Consider the following 21,578-nt stretch of genomic DNA (forward strand, 5'->3'; position numbering starts at 1 on the left):
AAAGTGTTGTACAGTTGTTGGTGGCAGGTGAGTGGATTTGATATGTACGTGTGTGTGTGTGTGTGTGTGTGTGTGTGTGTGTGTTCCACAGGCGGCCTGTATTCCTGTGCTGCTGAGTAACGGATGGGAGCTGCCCTTCTCAGAGGTCATTGACTGGAGTAAAGCCGCTATCATTGGAGATGAGAGATTATTGCTGCAGGTACACACACACACGCACACACACTCACATCACACCATCAGTGCACAATTCCCCCAAGACACTCCACAAACACATCGTCATAGTCTTCTTTATACTAATGTGATCACACAGTAATGAGAAAACACTACTATATAACACTACCACTCACTGCACTGGGAGCTTTAATTAAATGTTGCATAAATTCTCAATCGGATCTATTAATCCGGACGGTTTAAATGTTATTTAGGGGTGATCGTATCACACTTTTCCCCAGAGCTTTTAATTAATCAAGCCAATTCACTATTTCCCCCAAACATACAGTACAGAATAGTAATAAATGACATTTTAGGCTTGCACACACACACACACACACACACACATTCACACACACACACACACAAACACACACACACACACACACACACACACACACAAATTCAAATACACACATTTCACCAATTACTGTAATGTTTTATGTCACATTAATAGGACAGGATATAAACTTTTTTTATTCCAGGGTCCCCAACATTTGATATAGAAAGGCGGCTAAATACAGTATTTTCATAATGTCCAGCTTATACACTATAACAAAAAAAAATTAAGCACCATATTAAAGACAACTTGTTTCCATAATTAAATAACTTTATATGGTCACAACAGGCCAAAGCAAATTATTACAATATTATTTGGAGAATATTTACTTTGCATTGATTTAACAGTGTATCTTTTCTATCTGCTATTAATGTTAGTTATTGAAAAACCTTTAAAAAAAAAGAATTTTTCATTTATTCCTTATTCTGTTAAAATAATAGAATAGTAAAATACAATAATTGTGTTTAATATAATCTTTTTCAGTTTTTAGTTGATAATCCCTCTCTTAACTCCAAACCTAACCTTAACCATTTCTTAAAAATACAATGAAGCAAACTGTAAAAGGCAGAGTCTATTTATTGTAATCAAAATAATTTATTCAAAAAACAAAACAAAAAAAAAACAAGTAGCCCAAATGGCATTGTATTTGAAGTGCTCCCTGGTTGTATGCAATAGTTTTGTGTGAGGTACAGAGTATAATTTTAGTTGTTAATTGCTGCAAATCTTATCAATATCCGCTTGACACTTGAATTACAGACAGCCCAAAAGTTGGGCTAACCACTAAAGCATCCTTGAATACACAAACACACAGTAGGCTACATCTGAAAGCAGATCTTGCTCTGTCTCACTCTTCCAGGTTCCATCTATCACCAGGTCTGTGAGTTCTGACAGAATCCTGGCACTGCGGCAGCAGACACAGTTCCTGTGGGACGCCTACTTCTCCTCCGTCACAAAGATAGTCTTAACCACATTAGAGGTGAGTCCTCAGATACAGCAGAAAGAGATTTGCCTCGTCCAAATGAGTCATACTGGGGAAAATGTGTGAACGAGGGACTGCCAGCTGGTTGATGTAGTTTGTACAGTGGGTTTGTGGGATAGTTTAAAAAAAAAGAAAAAAAAAGTTGTCATTCACTCCCCGTCATGTCAATCCAAACCTGAATGACTTTCACAAAAGATGATTCTGATGACAGATTTTTCATCATAACCTTTGACTGTTTCTTAAAGCTACTAGGGGTGTCGAAATTAATCGTTTCTACGATGCATCGCAATGCAGACGAGGACGATTCGGTATCGGTTCAGTAATAGACCATAACCGATTATAATGTACTGACGCTTTTCTGACATCATTTGTTGGTACGTGCTTTGTCGCGGTAGCATACAATGGCAGAGGGAGGTGAGACGCGAGTGCGAGAAAATTAAAAATGCTCCAACTACTTTAAAAGCCTACATCTGGGCACATTTCGGCTTTTATGAACAACCTGGCAAGCACGACCTGCAGAAAACGCGCTGTGCGCGCTCATGTCACGCACAAAGAATATGCAGGAGGTAAGACCACTAACTTGATAAACCACGTTAGCCGTTTTCACCTCGAGCTGTTAACGCCTGGCAGTCTGACTGCTTTAGAGATGCGCGGATGAGCTCCAACGTCACCCGAATCCGTAGCCAAAAATAAATCATCCACCCACCCCAATAATTTTCTCTGATTTAAGTATCCGCACCCGATGGTCAAATTACAATTATTCTGTGTTGTTATGCGTGATTATAAATGGATGATTGTCACCTTCAACAGCAGATTCGGCGACGGTTGATGCGCGCATCTTTAACTGATTAATGAGCGCTGCTTTTAAATTAACATTTCTTTAAAACAAAATTTATTTTACAGATTTTCCTTTTCTAAATGGCATAAACAAGCTTTACTACCTTGAAACTTAAACTGGAATGTCACTGTTTCTGTCACTGCGACTTTCCGAACAGGCGAGCACACGCACACACACGCGCGCACATCACTTTTGAAGACAAATTTTAAATTGAGATGCGGTGCATCGCGTTGCATCGTGATATCGAATTTAACTGAATCGATGACATGATAATCGTAATCGAACCGAACAATGAGACCAGTGTCGGTTCACACCCCTAAAAGCTACAATATGTATTTTTTCGCTAACCTCTTAACAATAACAAAGGCGTAGGTTGATGACGCAGTGACAAGCCATATTCAGCCAGGCTTTCCAGTCCCACCGTTCATCATTATTCATCTATTGTGGGACTAAAACAGAACGGTTATGGCATGATGCCCAAGATAGAGGAGACTTTGGCAGCCTATTTAGCACCAGACACTGCGTCCTCACTTAATGCCCCGGCATTGCCCTCCAAACTAGAGGTCTGCATTCCCGCGGCTGTCCCGCGGGACCCGCGGGACCCGACCAGATATGTTGCGCCGCGGGATTAAATTTCCGACTAAAAAACGGTAGCGGTCGGTTACTCTGGTGTAATTTGAACGGGAGCAGTCGGTCATTCAATATCACGTTCCCGACGCCGACGTTCTTTAAGAACAGCCAGTGACGTGCGGTGATGTCTTAAAGAGGCTAGGCACTGAGTTATGATAGCCAGATCACCTGATTTATTGTTTAAAGGCTAATAATACATAATAACAGTAAACATTACGCACAAGCGCGGCATATCAAGAAATGTACAAATCAGGATGTATATTGCGTGTATTCTCTCAGTCTCTCTCTCTCTCTCTCTCTCTCTCTCTCTCTCTCACACACACACACACACACATACACGCACGCACGTCGCACACACACAAGCGCAGTGCAGGCACACACCACCGGTAACAGTAGTTTATGTCCACTCCAGCATTAGAATGCAACCATTCTTAATCCTTATTGTTGCACAGCGGCCAAAAGTAAAAGTAAAATCACACACTGCTCAATTGAATATGAAGGCAAATGGCTTGCATTAATTCAACCATATTTATCAATTCAATATTAAGCCCAAAATAGTTTTTGACTCACCAATCGGTAGATTATTTGTAGCCTACATAAAATTAATCCGCCGCCCTTTCCTCGTGAAGACGTCGATCACAGCTTTGTAAAACTCGTCTTTACGGGCCTTCAGTTTGCAAAGTCTCTGGCTCTCAATTTAAAACATTTAACTCTGTGATGACGGCCTTTTTCGCTTGCCGTCTGCAATGAATGGACAGTAAAACACTGCTTATTCTACGTTTTTTTTTTTGATTATGCGTAACTGCTACATTTGTCATCATAACGTCTAAATAATTGGAATAACACACATATTGCATATATAAATCACAAGATTAAACAGTAAAAATACAAATACAAGTTTATTATTTAATAAACAATTTTATTTTTGAATTTTGGCAGGGTAGGCAGTGCCTAGTTTGCCTACCCAGACCGCACGTCACTGAGAACAGCATAGGCCTATCTTCGCTTTACCTAATCTTAATCTTATCGACCACCCGGTATAGGCTACAGTCTGCCCTACATATTGTTCGGTTAAGGCCTACATATTTTGCTTAATGACATGTCATATTTTCTTTCTTTCTCTGACACTTTTCCTGTGTTGACAGCAAAATGTTACGAATTTTGATAATACGAATAAAAATAATAGCCTACACTTCATTTTTTTTTCGCTGCGACATTTTTTCCCCTACTGTCTGCAGCAAAATGTTAAATTTTGTATATTGACAAGGCGAATAAAATAATAAAAAAAAAATTGTGCAGACTACATTTTTATTTTCTCTGTGAAAATGTAGGCCTACATGTGAAATTCTGGGAGATCTATATTAAGCGGGATGGTCGGGTCGGGAAGAAAATTATTCTAAGCAGACAGCGGGTGAACAAATAGTGTAATATAGCGGGAACGGGTGGGTGCGGGATATAACCCCAGCGGGAGCGGGCGGGAGCGGGACTTAAAAAACAGTCCCGCGCAGACCTCTACTCCAAACCATGCCGCATAACTTCTTTGGTGGGCAAAGCGTACATGGCAGCAGGTCAGGCAGGTGCCTGTTTACACACTATGGCCATTCTTCAAGCTTATCAGGCTGACCTGCTAGGAGATTTAGATAAGGGGGAGAATATCGATGTTGAGAAGAGCTACTGATTTATCTCTCCGCGCTACCAAGGAGACGGCCCGCGCAATCGGCCGCTCCATGGCAGCCCTGGCAGCGACGGAGAGACATCTATGGTTAAATCTCTCTGGCATAAAAGAAAGAGACAGAGCCTTCCTTCTTGATGCTCCACTTGCGCCTCCTGGTCTCTTCGGCGACGCTGTTAGCTCTGTCTTCGAGAGATTTCAGGAGGCAAAGAAACAAGCAGCGGCGTTTCATCCCCCCGCCGCCAGAAATCTCATGGGGTTGCTGCCAAGGAATAGCCCCAGCCATGTACGTCTGGCTCCTCGTACAGACAGAGGCAAAAAGAGAGTGTTGCTAATCGAGCCCCTCCACAACGATCTCAGAGCTCGAGGCAATACTCTCAACCGAAGCCCATGAGTCAGAAAACGGATCTGAGGACTGTTATTCTGACAAAACGGCCTTCGGGAAAGAGATCCTGATGATCAGATCAGGCCTCCTTCGGCGCTTCGGGGCGCAACGGTTTCCGATGAACACAATCCTCGACTTCCACTCATCAAGAAGAAAATAGCGGTCGCGGGGAGTTCGTTCTCTACACAGAGGCCTGTAGAAAAATTTGTTTGGTTAGTTACTGCCGGGAATCCGCTTCAGGACACCGAAGCTGCTCTTCAAGATACCCTGAATTCCAGCCCCGAGAGGCTGGTTTCGCTAGCAATTTCCTGCACGCCTGGGAAGCGCTACCCAATATATCTCAGTGGGTAGTGCGTACCATTCACAAAGGGTACAGACTTCAGTTCAGGTCTCGACCACCGAAATTCAAGGGAATTCTCGAAACAGTGGTAGCCCCCGAACGCGTGTAGATTATGGAGCAGGAAGTTCAGTCTCTTCTGGCGAAGGAGGCCATAGATCTCATTCCTCCCGCAGAGAGAAACACCGGGTTCTACAGCCGGTATTTTATAGTTCCAAAAAAGGATGGAGGGTTACGTCCCATTATAGATCTTCGTCACTTGAACCAATCTCTGAGGAGATTCAGGTTCAAGATGCTAACGATTCCCGTTATCGTGAGCCAAATCAAGTTCGAGGACTGGTTTGTCACAATAGATCTAAAGGATGCGTATTTCCATATCTCCATCCTACCGGAACACAGGAAGTTCCCAAGGTTCGCTTTTGGGGGCAAAACGTACCAGTATCGGGTTCTTCCATTTGGCCTAGCACTATCCCCACGCACCTTCACGAAATGCATGGACGCAGCCCTGGCGCCACTAAGATTGCAGGGCATAAGAGTTCTCAACTATATATATACGACGAGAGTATATCGAGATGTCGTGCTCGACCACATGAGGTGTTTGGGGCTGAGGCTCAACGCGAAAAAGAGCGTGCTTACTCCGGTCCAAAAGACGACATATTTAGGAGTAGTGTGGGATTCGATCATGATGCGGGCACAACTGTCTCCTGCACGTATCGAATCGATTCTGGCCATGGTGTCCAGAATAAAGCTAGGCCAACGCATCACTGTAAAACAGTTCCAGAGACTGTTAGGGCTCATGGCGACAGCATCCAACGTGATACCTTTTGGCCTGCTGCACATGAGACAACTACAGTGGTGGCTCAGAACCAAGGGGTTCTCCCCGAGGGGCAACCCTTTTCGCTTGATCAAGGTTACGCGCAGGTGCCTTCGTTCCTTGATCATGTGTAAGAAAGCTTGGTTCTTAGCCCAAGGCCCTGTGCTAGGAGCACCATGTCAGTGCAAGATATTGTCAACAGATGCGTCCTGCACAGGGTGGGGAGCGGTGATGGAGGGCCGCTCAACCCAGGGTCTGTGGAAGGAACATCATCTATCCTGGCATATAAATTGTCTAGAGACGTTAGCGGTACTGCTAGCCTTAAGGCATTTTCTCCCAGACCTCAGAGGCCATCATGTTCTGGTGAGAACAGACAATACGTCGGTGGTCTCGTATATAAACCATCAAGGGGGTCTGAGATCGCGCCCTCTGTGCAGACTGGCACATCAGATCCTCTTATGGGCCCAAGAGAAGTTTCTCTCGCTGAGAGCAATCTACATTCCGGGCCATCTAAATGTGGGAGCAGACGTCCTGTCGAGGCAGGGGCTGAGGCCCGGGGAATGGAGGCTGCACCCCGAGATGGTGCAGTTAATTTGGAGGAAGTTCGGCCAGGCGGACGTGGACCTATTTGCGTCTCAAGAGAACTCACATTGTCCCCTCTGGTTTTCCCTCACTTATCCAGCTCCTCTGGGACTGGATGCCACGCATTTCCTCTGGGAGTTCTAGAGAAGATTCGCCAGGGCGGGGTCCAAGTCTTGTTGGTAGCCCCGTGCTGGCCGGCCCAAGTTTGGTTTTCGGACCTGATAGCCCTCCTAGACGGCCCCCCATGGGAGATTCCCGTCAGGAGGGACCTTCTAACTCAGGCCGGGGGCACAATATTTCACCCCCGGCCAGAGATGTGGAAATTGTGGGTCTGGCCCCTGAGGGGGATCAGTTCCTGAATGCTGGTCTCTCTACTGAGGTAGTGGAGACCATCTTAAACTCTAGAGCTCCCTCCACGAGGAAACTATATGCTCTGAAGTGGAGAATATTCACTTCATGCTGTACAGAACACCAACTGGACCCAGTTAACTGCCCAGTGGCTTCAGTGCTGGAGTTCCTGCAGAGTCGTTTCTCGGCCGGCCTTTCCCCCTCTACACTAAAGGTGTATGTGGCAGCAGTGGCTGCTTTCCATGTCCCTCTGGATGGCAGGTCACTGGGAAGGCATTATCTTATTACTCGTTTCCTTCATGGTACTCAGAGGATGAGGCCTCCGGCTCAGGTTAGAGTCCCCACGTGGGATCTAGCCGTAGTTTTAGAAGGATTATCCTTGGCACCCTTCGAGCCTCTGGACACGGCATCAGACAAGTGCCTAGCCTTAAAGATGGCGTTTCTGCTGGCTATATTATCTCTCAAAAGAATAGGAGATTTACAGGCTTTGTCGGTTGCTCCCTCCTGTCTAGAATTTGCTCCGGGGGGAGTTAAAGCTATTCTTTACCCAAGACCCGGGTATGTAACAAAGGTGCCCACTAACATGGTCCAACCAGTTGTCCTTCAGGCCTTCCATCCTCCTCAAGTGTCGGCGGAACAAGAGAAGCTCAGGTTGCTTTGCCCGGTTAGGGCTCTTGAGATGTATGTTAGGAAGACATCCCAGTGGAGAAAAACTGACCAGCTCTTGTATGCTTCAGGCCCCCCAAGAAGGGCTGCCAGCAGCTGTGATGCCGGCTCCCTTTATAGCTTCCGCATTCTGCCGGCACACGTCACGGGATGACGTTGCACCAATCAGGATTGGACTAAGTTGCACGTGACTTCAGGAGCGCTGACGCTGAAGGGATTACCCAAAGTGTCGTCATAGCGACGCAGCGTCTCGTTCCCTTCTCAGGGAACCATGGTTACATGAGTAACCTGAGACGTTTTTTAACATGACTGTGATATGAAGCAGGGAGCGATTGCTAATAAGAGACAGATATCAGCACCACACGCGAGTCCCACATATATTAGGAATAAGGACATTTAATTCTACTGAACCACCCGCAAGTGCTGAATTAATACTCACACAGGTCAGTTTATTTGACGAATTAAACTTGTGAGGTAACGCAGCGCTGTTTCACTTGGTGTACACTATCACACTAAACTGCATTTGAGTGTGTTGAAAGTTATAATGTTATTATATGCGTTAGTTTGTTTGCTATTTGAGACTAGCAGTAAGCTAGATCAACATTAGAATAATATACTGATCATATTCTAACATTTCATCATGTTGAGCTATATAACATTGATTTGTTTTATGTACATTTGCCCACCCGTCTAATAAAGTACATGCAAGAGTGGCGTCCCTGTCAAGTCGTGACTCATGAAGCTCTGTCAAGTCCAAGTTAATCATGGATGTGAAGCTCTCGGCATCTCGAAAACGCCTCTCTGATATTGATCCTCATTTAGTTCTCCTTTTGTCCCAAAGTCTGGCCCATTCACACACACACACACAAAAAAATGCTATAATGATAACAACAGTATATTAGCTTTCACAGCAATGGACTATTATGTTATGTTTATTTTAAGTGCACACTTCAGTTATGTTATGGGAACATAATAGCCACATATGCTTTAAAGTAGGACAGATTTTGTTTGGCTGTCTTGTTTTATCATCATCAGCTGGAAAAGAATCACTCTGACAGTATCATTCCTCGTAGTTGTAGTTGTGTTGGGGACTCAACTATTCTCTTAGAGTTAGAACGATTTTGGAGACCTTATAGTTTGGATACCATATAGTTATAGTTCTACAGTGATTTTACATTGAAGTCATAAGATGACCCAACAAAATATCAAACAGTTGTATAATATCATATCATAATGTATTGTATCGTATCATATTGCATTGCATTATCTTTTCAATCATATCATATCATATCATATCATATCATATAATACCATAACTACGGTGACCGGGAGGGGACATGTTCGGTTCACTTATTTTTGTCGTGGCCACAACATATAAACTCGTGGGAACGTGATATTAAGTCGTGGGAACGTCACAATAGCTTGTGGGAACGTCATATTAAGTCGTGGGAACGTGATTATAAGTCGTGGCCACGAGATCATTTTGTTGAGGTAACGACATCATTATGTCGTGGCCACGCGATGCAAAGTCGTAGCCTCGAGATCATATGTTGAGTGAACGATATATTTTTCTCGTGGCCACGACTTTATATTTTGAGAGAACGACATCATTTGTCGTGGCCACGAGTTGAGGGAGCCACAGCGGCCAATACTGTAACCGTACCATAGCATTGACTGGGCTACAGCAGAGATGGAGATGACAGAAGAAATAACATTTTACTTTAAATTAGGAATGTCATATAAAGATATAGCGCGGTCTTTGGCATTAAGACATGGGTGCGTTATAAGTGAAAGACACATGAAGTGCATTCTTAGACTTTTTTGTTGCACGCATATTTAGGGACCGTCTCAAAATTACATGCGACATTGGCATAAACGTTTCTAACTTCAATAGCATTTGAAGACAATGACTTACAGTAATAAAACCAACTGTACATTGTTCACCCAGGTCTCATGTATGATGCACACCTTTTAGATTTTTGATATTTATGACAATAAACTGCTAAATCATATGCAAATATTGCTATGTAGGCCTATTTCACTACTGTATGGGATCATACACAAAATATGACAATATTTAAAGCTCAATATCATTTGAAGACAATGACTTACAGTCATAAAACCAACTGTATATTGTTCATATAGGTCTCATGTATGATGCACGCCTTTAATATTTTTGATATTTATGACAATAAACTGCTAAATCATATGCAAATATTGCTATGTATTTCACTACTGTATGGGATCATATACAGAATATGACAATATTTAAAGCTCAATAACATTTGAAGACAATGACTTACAGTCATAAAACCAACTGTACATTGTTCATCTAGGTGTCAGGTATGTGACAGTAGTGAAATACATAGCAATATTTGCATATGATTTAGCAGTTTATTGTCATAAATATCAAAAATCTAAAAGGTGTGCATCATACTTGAGACCTGGGTGAACAATGTACAGTTGGTTTTATGACTGTAAATCATTGTCTTCAAATGCTATTGAAGTTAGAAATGTTTATGCCAATGTCGCATGTAATTTTGAGACGGTCCCTAAATATGCGTGCGACAAAAAATTATAAGAATGCGCTTCATGTTTCTTTCACTTATAACGTACCCATGTCTTAATGCCAAAGGCCGCACTATATCTTTATATGACATTCCTAATTTAAAGTAAAATGTTATTTCTTCTGTCATCTCCATCTCTGCTGTAGCCCAGTCTATGCTATGGTACGGTTACAGTATTGGCCGCTGTGGTTCCCTCAACATAACTCGTGGCCACGACAAATAGATGTCGTTCTCTCAAAATATGAAGTCGTGGCCACGAGAAAAATATATCGTTCCCTCAACATATGATCTCGAGGCTACGACTTTGCATCGCGTGGCCACGACATGATGTCGTTACCTCAACAAAATGATCTCGTGGCCACGACTTAATATGATGTTCCCACAAGATATTATGACGTTCCCACGACTTAATATCACGTTCCCACGAGTTTATATGTTGTGGCCAGGACAAAAATAAGTGAACCGAACATGTCCCCTCCCGGTCACCGTACATATCATAGATCTCCTATCATATTTCATATATCATATCATATATCATATTATATCATACATATACATATAATATATCATATATCATACATCACATATCATATATCATATCTCATACATCATATATCATATCACATTTATCATATACACTATTTTGCCAAAAGTTTTGGGCCTTTACATGCACATGAACTTTAATGACATCCCATTCTTAATCCGTAGGGTTTAATATGGCGTTGGCTCACCCTTTACAGCTATAACAGCTTCAACTCTTCTGGGAAGGCTGTCCACAAGGTTTAGGAGTGTGTTTATGGGAAATTTTGACCATTCTTCTAGAAGTGCATTTGTGAGGTCAGGCACTGATGTTGGAGGAGAAGGCTTGGCTCACAGTCTCCGCTCTAATTTATCCCAAAGGTGTTCTATCGGGATGAGGTCAGGACTCTCTGCAGGCCAGTCTAGTTCCTCTACACCAGGGGTGCCCAATCCTGCTCCTGCCGATCGACTGTCCTGCACAGTTCATCTCCAACCCTAATCAAACACACCTGAAGCAACCAATTAAGGTCTTCAGGATCACTTGAAAATTAAAGGCAGGTGTGTTTGATTAGGGTTGGAGATGAACTGTGCAGGACAGTCGATCGGCAGGAGCAGGATTGGGCACCCCTGGTCTACACCAAACTCGCTCATCCATGTCTTTATAGACCTTGCTTTGTTGGAACAGGAAAGGGCCATCCCCAAACTGTTCCCACAAAGTTGACTTTCCATCGGATTGCCAGACAGAGAAGCGTGATTCGTCACTCCAGAGAACACGTCTCCACTGCTCTAGAGTCCAGTGGCGACGTGCTTTACACCACTGCATCTGACGCTTTGCATTGCACTTGGTAATGTAAGGCTTGGATGCAGCTGTTCGGCCATGGAAACTCATTCCATGAAGCTCTCTACGCACTGTTCTTGAGCTAATCTGAAGGCCACATGAAGTTTGGAGGTCTGTAGCTATTGACTTCTGCTCATTGTGCTCCTCAGCATGCGCTGAGATTGTGATTTTACGTGGCCTACCACTTCGTGGCTGAGTTGCTGTTGTTCACAATTTTTTCCACTTTGTTATAATATCACTAACAGTTGACTGTGGAATATTTTGTAGTGAGGAAATTTCACGAATGGACTCACGAATGGCAGCCTATCACAGTACCACGCTTGAATTCACTGAGCTCCTGAGAGCTACCGACTTTTTCACAAATGTTTGTATAAGCGTCTGCATGCCTAGGTGCTTGATTTTATACAACTGTGGCCATGGAAGGGATTGGAACACCTGAATTCAGTGAATTGGAGGGGTTTTCCAAATACTTTTGACAATATAGTGTATTATATCTCGTATATCATACATAATATATCATTTATCATATATCATATATAATTTAAAATCCTTTATTTTTTGTTTTTCCTTTCCACAACTGATTCTGTCATTGCTTCCAAAATGCAGTGACACCCAAAATGCAAAATCCACTTGTGAAAATACATCTATTTTGTTTGTTTTTCTAATTTAAATGAATGAACAAATTACGAATGAAATTAGCAGTACATTAGTATCAGGTAGTTATTTGTTGTCCACGTTCTCTTCATAAAGCGCTAGTTTGGTAATGTCAGTATTATACAAATGTATAGGCTACACTTGTGAAAAATTCTTTTAAAAAATGTAGGCTACTTATTTTGGATTATGCTTAAAGGGATAGTTCACCCAAAAATGAAAATTCCGTCATTAATTACTCACACTCATGTCGTTCCAAACCTGTAATACTTTTGTTCATCTTCGGAACACAAATGAAGATCTTTTCAATGAAATCTGAGAGATTTCTGTCCCTCCATTGACAGCTACGCAACTACCTCGTTAAGCCTCAGAAAGGTAGTAAAGGCATCATAAAGAAATCCATGTGACCCCAGTCATTTAACCTCAATTTTATGAATTTCTTTGAAAAGTGGTAGTTGCATATATAAACTTTAAATGTAATATTGACATCATAACACTACAGTTAAAATTATAATCACATTCAGTTGCACTTTATTTTAAGGTGTCCTTGTTACTGTACAAATATATACATTTATGTGCCAAGTTATATTAATTACATATGTATGTACTTACTGTAGGGTTAAGATTGGGATTAGGTTGTGATTATGGGTTAGTTGCATGTAATTATTCATAATTTATAGTTATTACGACAGTAACTGTAACATGTAACAAGGACATTGTAAAATAAAGTGTTACCTCATTCTTGGCATGTGCTTTAGTATGTTTGTCACATTAAAATGTGTACTTCTTTAAAGCACGACAGAAGATTATTAAAACATAATGATTTAAAATACTTTGAGGTAAAGCTTTTAACAGTTTTGTAACATGCACTTTTATAAGTGTGTTTAGAAACAGTCATGAAAGTGGACTTTTTAAGTGGCCTTGTATTTCATTAAAATTATATTATTTTCAAGTATAGTTTTTTAACATATACTTTTAAGATTTGAAGTAATACAAGTGCACATTCAATGCAATTGAGCACACTTCTTTTTCACCAGGGTATGCATAGTAAAAGTTGTTGTTAAATTAAGTAATTGTATGTTTTTTTCTTATATTTTATGATGAAATCTATGTAAAGTTTGATACATGAGACTCTCTACTGTTTTCCACACAGCATCATAGTTCATATAGGTAATTTAGTTAATGCTGATCATGCTTTGCATACACTTTGTTTTGTCTCTGTCTCTCACTTTCACTCACTCATTTCTTCTCTCTATCTCTCTCCCTCGCTGACATCTTCTGTTTTCTTCAAAAGCTTTCATCATGAGTTGCTGTCACACATAAGAAGATGATACCTGCCATGATCAAACACACTTGGTCTTTTCCAGACCTCTCCAACACACATAAAAATGCAGACAGATTTACACAAACATTCCCTCCCTCACTCTCACGTCTCTGAGAACTTTCTCCCAGGGTACAGGCCTGCCTTGGTCAGCTAGATGGTAAGGCAAGTTTGTGCTTGGTTTCTCTTCATCTCAGGAAGGTGTTGGACAAGTCTTTTAATAACAGGCCTCACTGAGAACTGCCAGACGTCACTGCCAGAAATATGACGGACTAAAAATGTGTTCAGAAAGCAGACATAGGAATATTTCTGCCAACTTCATCGACATGCCACAGTGATCAGAATCACAACTGTAATAATAAAATTGTATATAGCAGTGGGACTTAACTGGTTTTGCTTTAGGACCCAGATTTTATACTGGTGAGTGATTACCCAAAATAGTATCAAATTGCTCTTTAAATTGTAATTTACAAAAATGTATTTAAAATAAATATTAAATTATATTATAAATAATATTATGACACTACATGAAAATTGACAGTTTTGTTTTATAAATGTGTCATGCTTCTATCTATAGGAGGACTATATGTGCCACATTTAAATAAAACAAAGAAATCCATTATTAATGTACTAATTTAACAATACAAATTTAAATAAATATCACTTTTCAAATAAAAAAAATAAATAAACATATGTAAAACTGCATATTTAATTGATGTTTATAATGTAACAATAGATAAATAATCTTTTAAATTGCATTTAAAAAATCACTGACCATGTCATGTTAAGATCACATGTAATACTTTGAAAAAACTAAATAAGAATAATAAGCAGTGTCGGGGTAACACATTACAAGTAACGCTAGTTATGTAATCAGATTACTAGTTTAGTTCAAATAAGTAATGCAAGTTGTTTTCTCATTTATTGACTGACAGCTCTCTTGTCCTCATGCTGGGAGAAATCATGAGTAAGTGCAGAGGTGTTGTTTGCGCTGTGTAAACATGATGCTTATTGTAGTTCTAGACTAAATATGAGCATTATTCATCTCACTTGCACAAAAACAGGTTCAGTATTTCTCTAAATTAAATGCGAATATTACGCAAACCTACAATAATTAATTATGTTAAATAATACAAATATACTTTATGTATTAAATCTCACTTTATTAATCAGTGTCTTTGCTTCTGACTTCCGATGATCCAATTCAACCATAACAATAAGCAAAAATGGGTCCTATTCTTCTGCAATCTGTAAATGCGTGAATTTACATTTCCTTCAGCCTAAGGATTATTCATGTATGTTTCCCCAACACTGATAATAATTAAACAATACTAATAAAATAATAATAAATGTTCAAGTGTTAAAGGTATAAATGTAAATGTACAAAATACGATTCAATGTAAAAAGTATATTTCAAAAGTTTGGCATCACTATCTTAAAGAAATTGATACTTTTATTCACCAAAGATGCTGTAAAATACATTCAAATATTATTAAAACAAAATAGAAAACGTCTCGGTTATGTATGTAACCATGGTTCCCTTAAAAGGGAAAAAGACGCTGCATCGAAACACTGTGGGAATTCCTCTGCGTGATTGCGTTGTGAAGCATAGATGGGTGACGTCATCGACCAGGAAACTATAAAGCATACCCAGACCAAACAGTGTTAGCTTCTGATAGACTGAAGCAAGTCGATCACAGGCATGCAGGGAGTATGGCAGGGCGACTTAGCATCTTGTTCCCTTTTCAGGGAACCATGTAACCGAGATGCTCCCTTTCAAGGGAACTCGCACTACGTCGAAACGCTGTGGGAACGCTTTACCCACGCCGCTGTACGAGCAAGTGCCAGTCTGTGTGAAATCGTATGCGCACACTAAGACGAGAGCACCTACGACCCCGGAGTGGAGCCCAAATCAAGGTCGTAGAACTTCACAAAGGTGTGCGTTGAGGACCAGCCTGCTGCATCACAGACATCTTGGAGGGAAAGTCCTGACAATAAAGCTTTAGAAGAGGCCATACTGCTTGTGGAGTGAGCTCGTACAGCCAAAGGTGAAGGCTGGCCAGCCGACTCATAAGCAAGTGAGATAGCCTCGACCAATCACTTGCTCATCCTCTGCTTAGATGCTGGGAGCCCTTTCCTAGGTGACCCAAAACAGACAAACAGCTGTTCCGACTTTCTCCACAAGGCAGCTCTGTGGACGTAAGCATCTAGTGCCCTAACTGGGCGGAGCAGATTCAGTCAGACTAGGTCAGACGTCCGAAAGGGAGGAGGACAGAAGGCTTGCAGTACAATAGGTCTTGCAGTATTAGTAGGAACCTTGGGAATATAACCCAGTCTGGGGTGAAGAAAAGCCTTCACCATACTAGGTGCAAATTCCAAACATGATTGAAATACCGAAAAGGCTTGTATGTCTCCAATTCTCTTGAGAGACGAAATAGCGTGGAGAAAGATAGTTTTTAGAGTGAGAAACTTCTCAGGAACCTCTTCAATCTGCTCGAAGGGAGCCAAAGAAAGGCCTTCCAAAACAATGGCCAAATCCCTAACCGGTACTCTCGTGCGGACTGCAGGCCTATGCATCAAGGTGCCACGGAGGAAACGGGTTACTAGAGGGTGTCTCCCCAAAGACACACCACCCAAAGGAGTGTGGTAAGCAGCTAAGGCCACAACATACACCTACAGGAACTCCAGCACTGTACCAACAGGGCAGTTAACTGGGTCCAGCTGGCAATTTCCACACCATGAAGTGAATAATCTCCACTTCAGGGCGTAGAGTTTCCTCATGGGGGAGAGGTCAGGAGAGGAGGAGGTTCTCAACAACCTTGGTTGAGAGACCTGTACTTATGAGCTGGGTCCCCTCAGTGGCCAAGGCCACAGTTTCCACAACTGCACCTAAGAAAGAAGGTTCCTACTGGGCGGAATCTCCAGAGGAGAGCCGTCGAGGAGAGCTGTCAAGGAGAGACACGAGGTCCAAGAACCATTCTCGGGCCGGCCAAAACAGAGCTACTAATAGAAGACGGACCCGTCCCGGTAAACTCTCTCCAGAACTCCCGGGAGCAGAGCAATCGTGGGAAAGGTGTACAGATGCAAACTCGGCCACGTCTGCATCATGGTGTTCAGCCCAAGAGGAGCTGGATGAGTGAGGGAGAACCACAGTGGACAATGAGTCATCTCTAGAGATGCGAACAGATCTATTTCTGCTCGGTCGAACTTCTCCCACAGGAGCTCCACCACCTCGGAGTGGAGTCTCCATTCCCCGGGCCTCGGCCCCTGCATTGACAGGATGTCTCCCCCCTGATTTAGATATCCGGGATGTATACCGCTGTAACGAATGGACTTAATCAAAATGCTCTAGACCTCATAAACCCTTCCCCCTCTCCCCTGTTGTCATCGGCCCCAAACCAGTTCTCTTCAAAGACCGTTATCACCTCTGCTCCCCTGAACAACCCTCAAAGACAGCACAGGAGACCAGACAGCACTAGCCATTTGGTCAAAGACTATAGAGATAAACTTCCAATACACAAGGACATTGACTCCATTCTTACCCACAAACTTTCCCAAATGTGTATAGTATTTATCCTGTGTTTTATGCATGTCCCTATGTTTTATTAGCCTAGTTAATATTCTTTAGTTATGTTAGAGTAACTTCAAATGTTGATATCCAAAGATGATGTATCACTGCTTTAATGTCTTCAAATCCCATCTTTCTTGGTATCAAACGAATCCTCTTTTGATTTTATAATCAATGGTGTACAACATGTTATGATAAATTGCATCATAATATTTTTACCATACTTTTGTGTAAAGACTGCACAAATTCTCCATGCCACCATGAACATGCAAATGGAGATAAGATGGAACAGAGACTTTCTCCCGGTCATCTTTGATTGGTCACCTCACCAAATGGGTGTGAACTGATTATTGACCTTTAGTGGTTCAGATCTTTGCTCAATCTCTTTGAGACAACATTTTCCTGTCTCCTTCCGGCAACTTCATCTTCAAGTTAACTTCTATGGATTCAACGTGTACCAAGTTAATTTCTTTAGATTCAACATGGACCACCCCAAGAACCCAAACGAACGCTTCAGCGTACTCCTGGCAAAATCATCAAGAATCTCAAGAATCTCCTGCATCTGGACTTGGATTTCGGTTCAGCAACCGAAGTCAATGCAAGTACCCGTTCGCAGCCTTTAGATGCGTTTCTAAGTTATTGTGCCCCTTTAAGGTGACCCTGATTCTTTGATGTTTCTCATAGGTTGTGGTTAACTGATTGTAATCTTGCCATTCTATTTTCTTCTCTCTCTCTTTCTTCACTTTTCTTCACTTTCTTGATTCTGTATACAATCTTTGCTTAGTTTAGTTGTGTGTGTAGCCTACCGTAGTTTTGTTTATTAAACCATTATATCCACGTTTTATTGTCTCTGTGTTTGCCACTCACACAAATATTGAAGTCACTTAAACATCTTGATCTAGCGATACCTATGCTTTTACCCTGCTAGTACATTATTTACTTTAGTTGGAAATGGTCATTCTTTCTTGGCCAGGAAGATAATTTCCTAGAATTAATAATTGATTATGCTTGCTTTCATTGGATGAACTGATTAAATAATTGTACTATTAATTCTGCTACAGTCAATTCTAAAAATAATTTAAATATTTATAATTAATTATAATCCGTTGAAATTAATTATATATATATATATTAGGGCTGGGAATCGATTAAAAAAATTAACTAATTGCACAATTTGCTCTAATTAATTGCAATTAATTGCATTTCCCCCAAGCTTGTAATCATCAATATTTAAACTTAGAATAACCTAATTAATAGCCCTGTATTAAAATAATATTAAACATCAATATATCAATATATTATTATTTTTCAATAATCAATCAACATAATCAATTTAACATATATATATATATATATTTTTTTTTTTACTAATTATCAAAATAAAATATAGTCCTACAAAGCTATTATTACCAGAGCATGTGATCAGAGCAGGTCATTTTACCATTGTTGTCCAGCATGACTATACCAGCTCAGTAGGTCTATTGAAAACAGAAGTCTACTACTGAGAAATTTCACGTTATTTGAGCTGACTTTGCTTTTCCAGTGCGTGATCGGTACATGATTGGAGCGTTTGGGCCGTGAACGACAGAGCAGAACGCGCAGCGCAAACACGGAGCGGAACATTGAGCAAAGAGCGCAGCAGCGCGCCGACACACACACACACACACACACAGAACGGAGAGCGCGGCGCGGAAAAGACGTCCGCTCATGAAAGCTGCGCGAGAATGAAACCTGATCGCCGAACACGGAGGGGCGGGACGGCATATTTTCGGCCTTTTCAATAGCAGCCGCAACAGGAAGTCATTAAAACGAGGCAAAAAAAAAGTGTTGCGTTAATTGCGTTATTATTTTTATTAAGCGTTATTATTTTTATTAAGCATCTCAAATGAATCGCAAAGATTAACGCGTTAATTCCCCCAGCCCTAATATATATATATATATATATATATATATATATATATATATATATATATATATATATACAGTGAGGAAAATAAGGATTTGAACACCCTGCTATTTTGCAAGTTCTCCCACTTGGAAATCATGGAGGGGTCTGAAATTGTCATCGTAGGTGCATGTCCACTGTGAGAGACATAATAAAAATAAAAATAAAACAGAAATCACAATATATGATTTTTTAACTATTTATTTGTATGATACAGCTGCAAATAAGTATTTGAACACCTGTCTATCAGCTAGAATTCTGACCCTCAAAGACCTGTTAGTCTGCCTTTAAAATGTCCACCTCCACTCCATTTATTATCCTAAATTAGATGCACCTGTTTGAGGTCGTTAGCTGCATAAAGACACCTGTCCACCCCATACAATCAGTAAGAATCCAACTACTAACATGGCCAAGACCAAAGAGCTGTCCACAGACACTAGAGACAAAATTGTACACATCCACAAGGCTGGAAAGGGCTACGGGGAAATTGCCAAGCAGCTTGGTGAAAAAAGGTCCACTGTTGGAGCAATCATTAGAAAATGGAAGAAGCTAAACATGACTGTCAATCTCCCTCGGACTGGGGCTCCATGCAAGATCTCAACTCGTGGGGTCTCAATGATCCTAAGAAAGGTGAGAAATCAGCTCAGAACTACACGGGAGGAGCTGGTCAATGACCTGAAAAGAGCTGGGACCACCGTTTCCAAGGTTACTGTTGGTAATACACTAAGACGTCATGGTTTGAAATCATGCATGGCACGGAAGGTTCCCCTGCTTAAACCAGCACATGTCAAGGCCCGTCTTAAGTTTGCCAATGACCATTTGGATGATCCAGAGGAGTCATGGGAGAAAGTCATGTGGTCAGATGAGACCAAAATAGAACTTTTTGGTCATAATTCCACTAAACGTGTTTGGAGGAAGAAGAATGATGAGTACCATCCCAAGAACACCATCCCTACTGTGAAGCATGGGGGTGGTAGCATCATGCTTTGGGGGTGTTTTTCTGCACATGGGACAGGGCGACTGCACTGTATTAAGGAGAGGATGACCGGGGCCATGTATTGCGAGATTTTGGGGAACAACCTCCTTCCCTCAGTTAGAGCATTGAAGATGGGTCGAGGCTGGGTCTTCCAACATGACAATGACCCGAAGCACACAGCCAGGATAACCAAGGAGTGGCTCTGTAAGAAGCATATCAAGGTTCTGGCGTGGCCTAGCCAGTCTCCAGACCTAAACCCAATAGAGAATCTTTGGAGGGAGCTCAAACTCCGTGTTTCTCAGCGACAGCCCAGAAACCTGACTGATCTAGACAAGATCTGTGTGGAGGAGTGGGCCAAAATCCCTCCTGCAGTGTGTGCAAACCTGGTGAAAAACTACAGGAAACGTTTGACCTCTGTAATTGCAAACAAAGGCTACTGTACCAAATATTAACATTGATTTTTCTCAGGTGTTCAAATACTTATTTGCAGCTGTATCATACAAATAAATAGTTAAAAAATCATACATTGTGATTTCTGGATTTTTTTTTTAGATTATGTCTCTCACAGTGGACATGCACCTACAATGACAATTTCAGACCCCTCCATGATTTCTAAGTGGGAGAACTTGCAAAATAGCAGGGTGTTCAAATACTTATTTTCCTCACTGTATATATATCTTTTGAGCTAATTTGCTACACCACCCTCAGAGAGAGCAACTTCCCCTGAACCCACAGGAGGATCTGGTGAGCCAGCTTGTATAAGGGGCGCGACCGCAGACCCCCCTGATTGTTTATGTTAGAGACCACCGATGTGTTGTCTGTACAGAAACTTCCTCAGAAACCGATGTATCCACTCTGCCAAAAAAATTTACTAAGAGATCCAGTCTCTCGAGACTGGCTACAGGTGTAGCTTGAGCAGCAAGCGCAGTGCCCTGAAGCGGCGAACCTGCAGGCAGCAACTGACTTGTCTGCTCTAGAGCCCTCCTCGGAATGAGCGAGCAACCTGATGCCGCTATGTTTCCGGACGGATGTTCGGAAAAGCACTCGCTGGGAATCACTGCGCCCTGGGAAAAAAACGCAAGCCTCGACGAAGTGGTTGTTAGTCTAATTTGCTTTTCTGATAAAGCTCCGGTTTCTCGGCTGGCCAGTCAATGTTTAGTTTGGCTACGGCGCGAGTGACAACATTCACAAGCTCCTCAAATGCAGGAGTCTGAAGTGACGAGTCTTCAGTGTCCCTTCTCTCGATACAAACAATATCCAGCTCCTCAGAACTGGATGATTGCTGTACCTTCACTCGTGGCGGAAGTAACCGCAGAGCGTGCTTACAGACCCTGATACGAAACACTGGACCTGGCAGGTGAAGGCAGAGAAAGGGTGAGTCCCATCTCTAAC

At 41.7% G+C, this 21,578-nt stretch overlaps 1 protein-coding gene across 1 annotated transcript in view; it reads left to right on the plus strand.

Annotated features, from left to right (window-relative positions):
• LOC311068185 (exostosin-1) overlaps window positions 1–21,578 on the plus strand; it is a 345,962-nt gene that overhangs the window by 261,246 nt on the left and 63,138 nt on the right. The window contains exons 4-5 of the mRNA XM_084090477.1: window positions 92–199; window positions 1,407–1,526. Coding sequence (XP_083946603.1) covers window positions 92–199; window positions 1,407–1,526 — 228 coding nt within the window. The remainder of the gene's footprint in view (window positions 1–91; window positions 200–1,406; window positions 1,527–21,578) is intronic.

Source organism: Abramis brama (assembly GCF_963993115.1).
Source record: "Abramis brama genome assembly, chromosome: 18".
NCBI lineage: Eukaryota > Metazoa > Chordata > Actinopteri > Cypriniformes > Leuciscidae > Abramis > Abramis brama.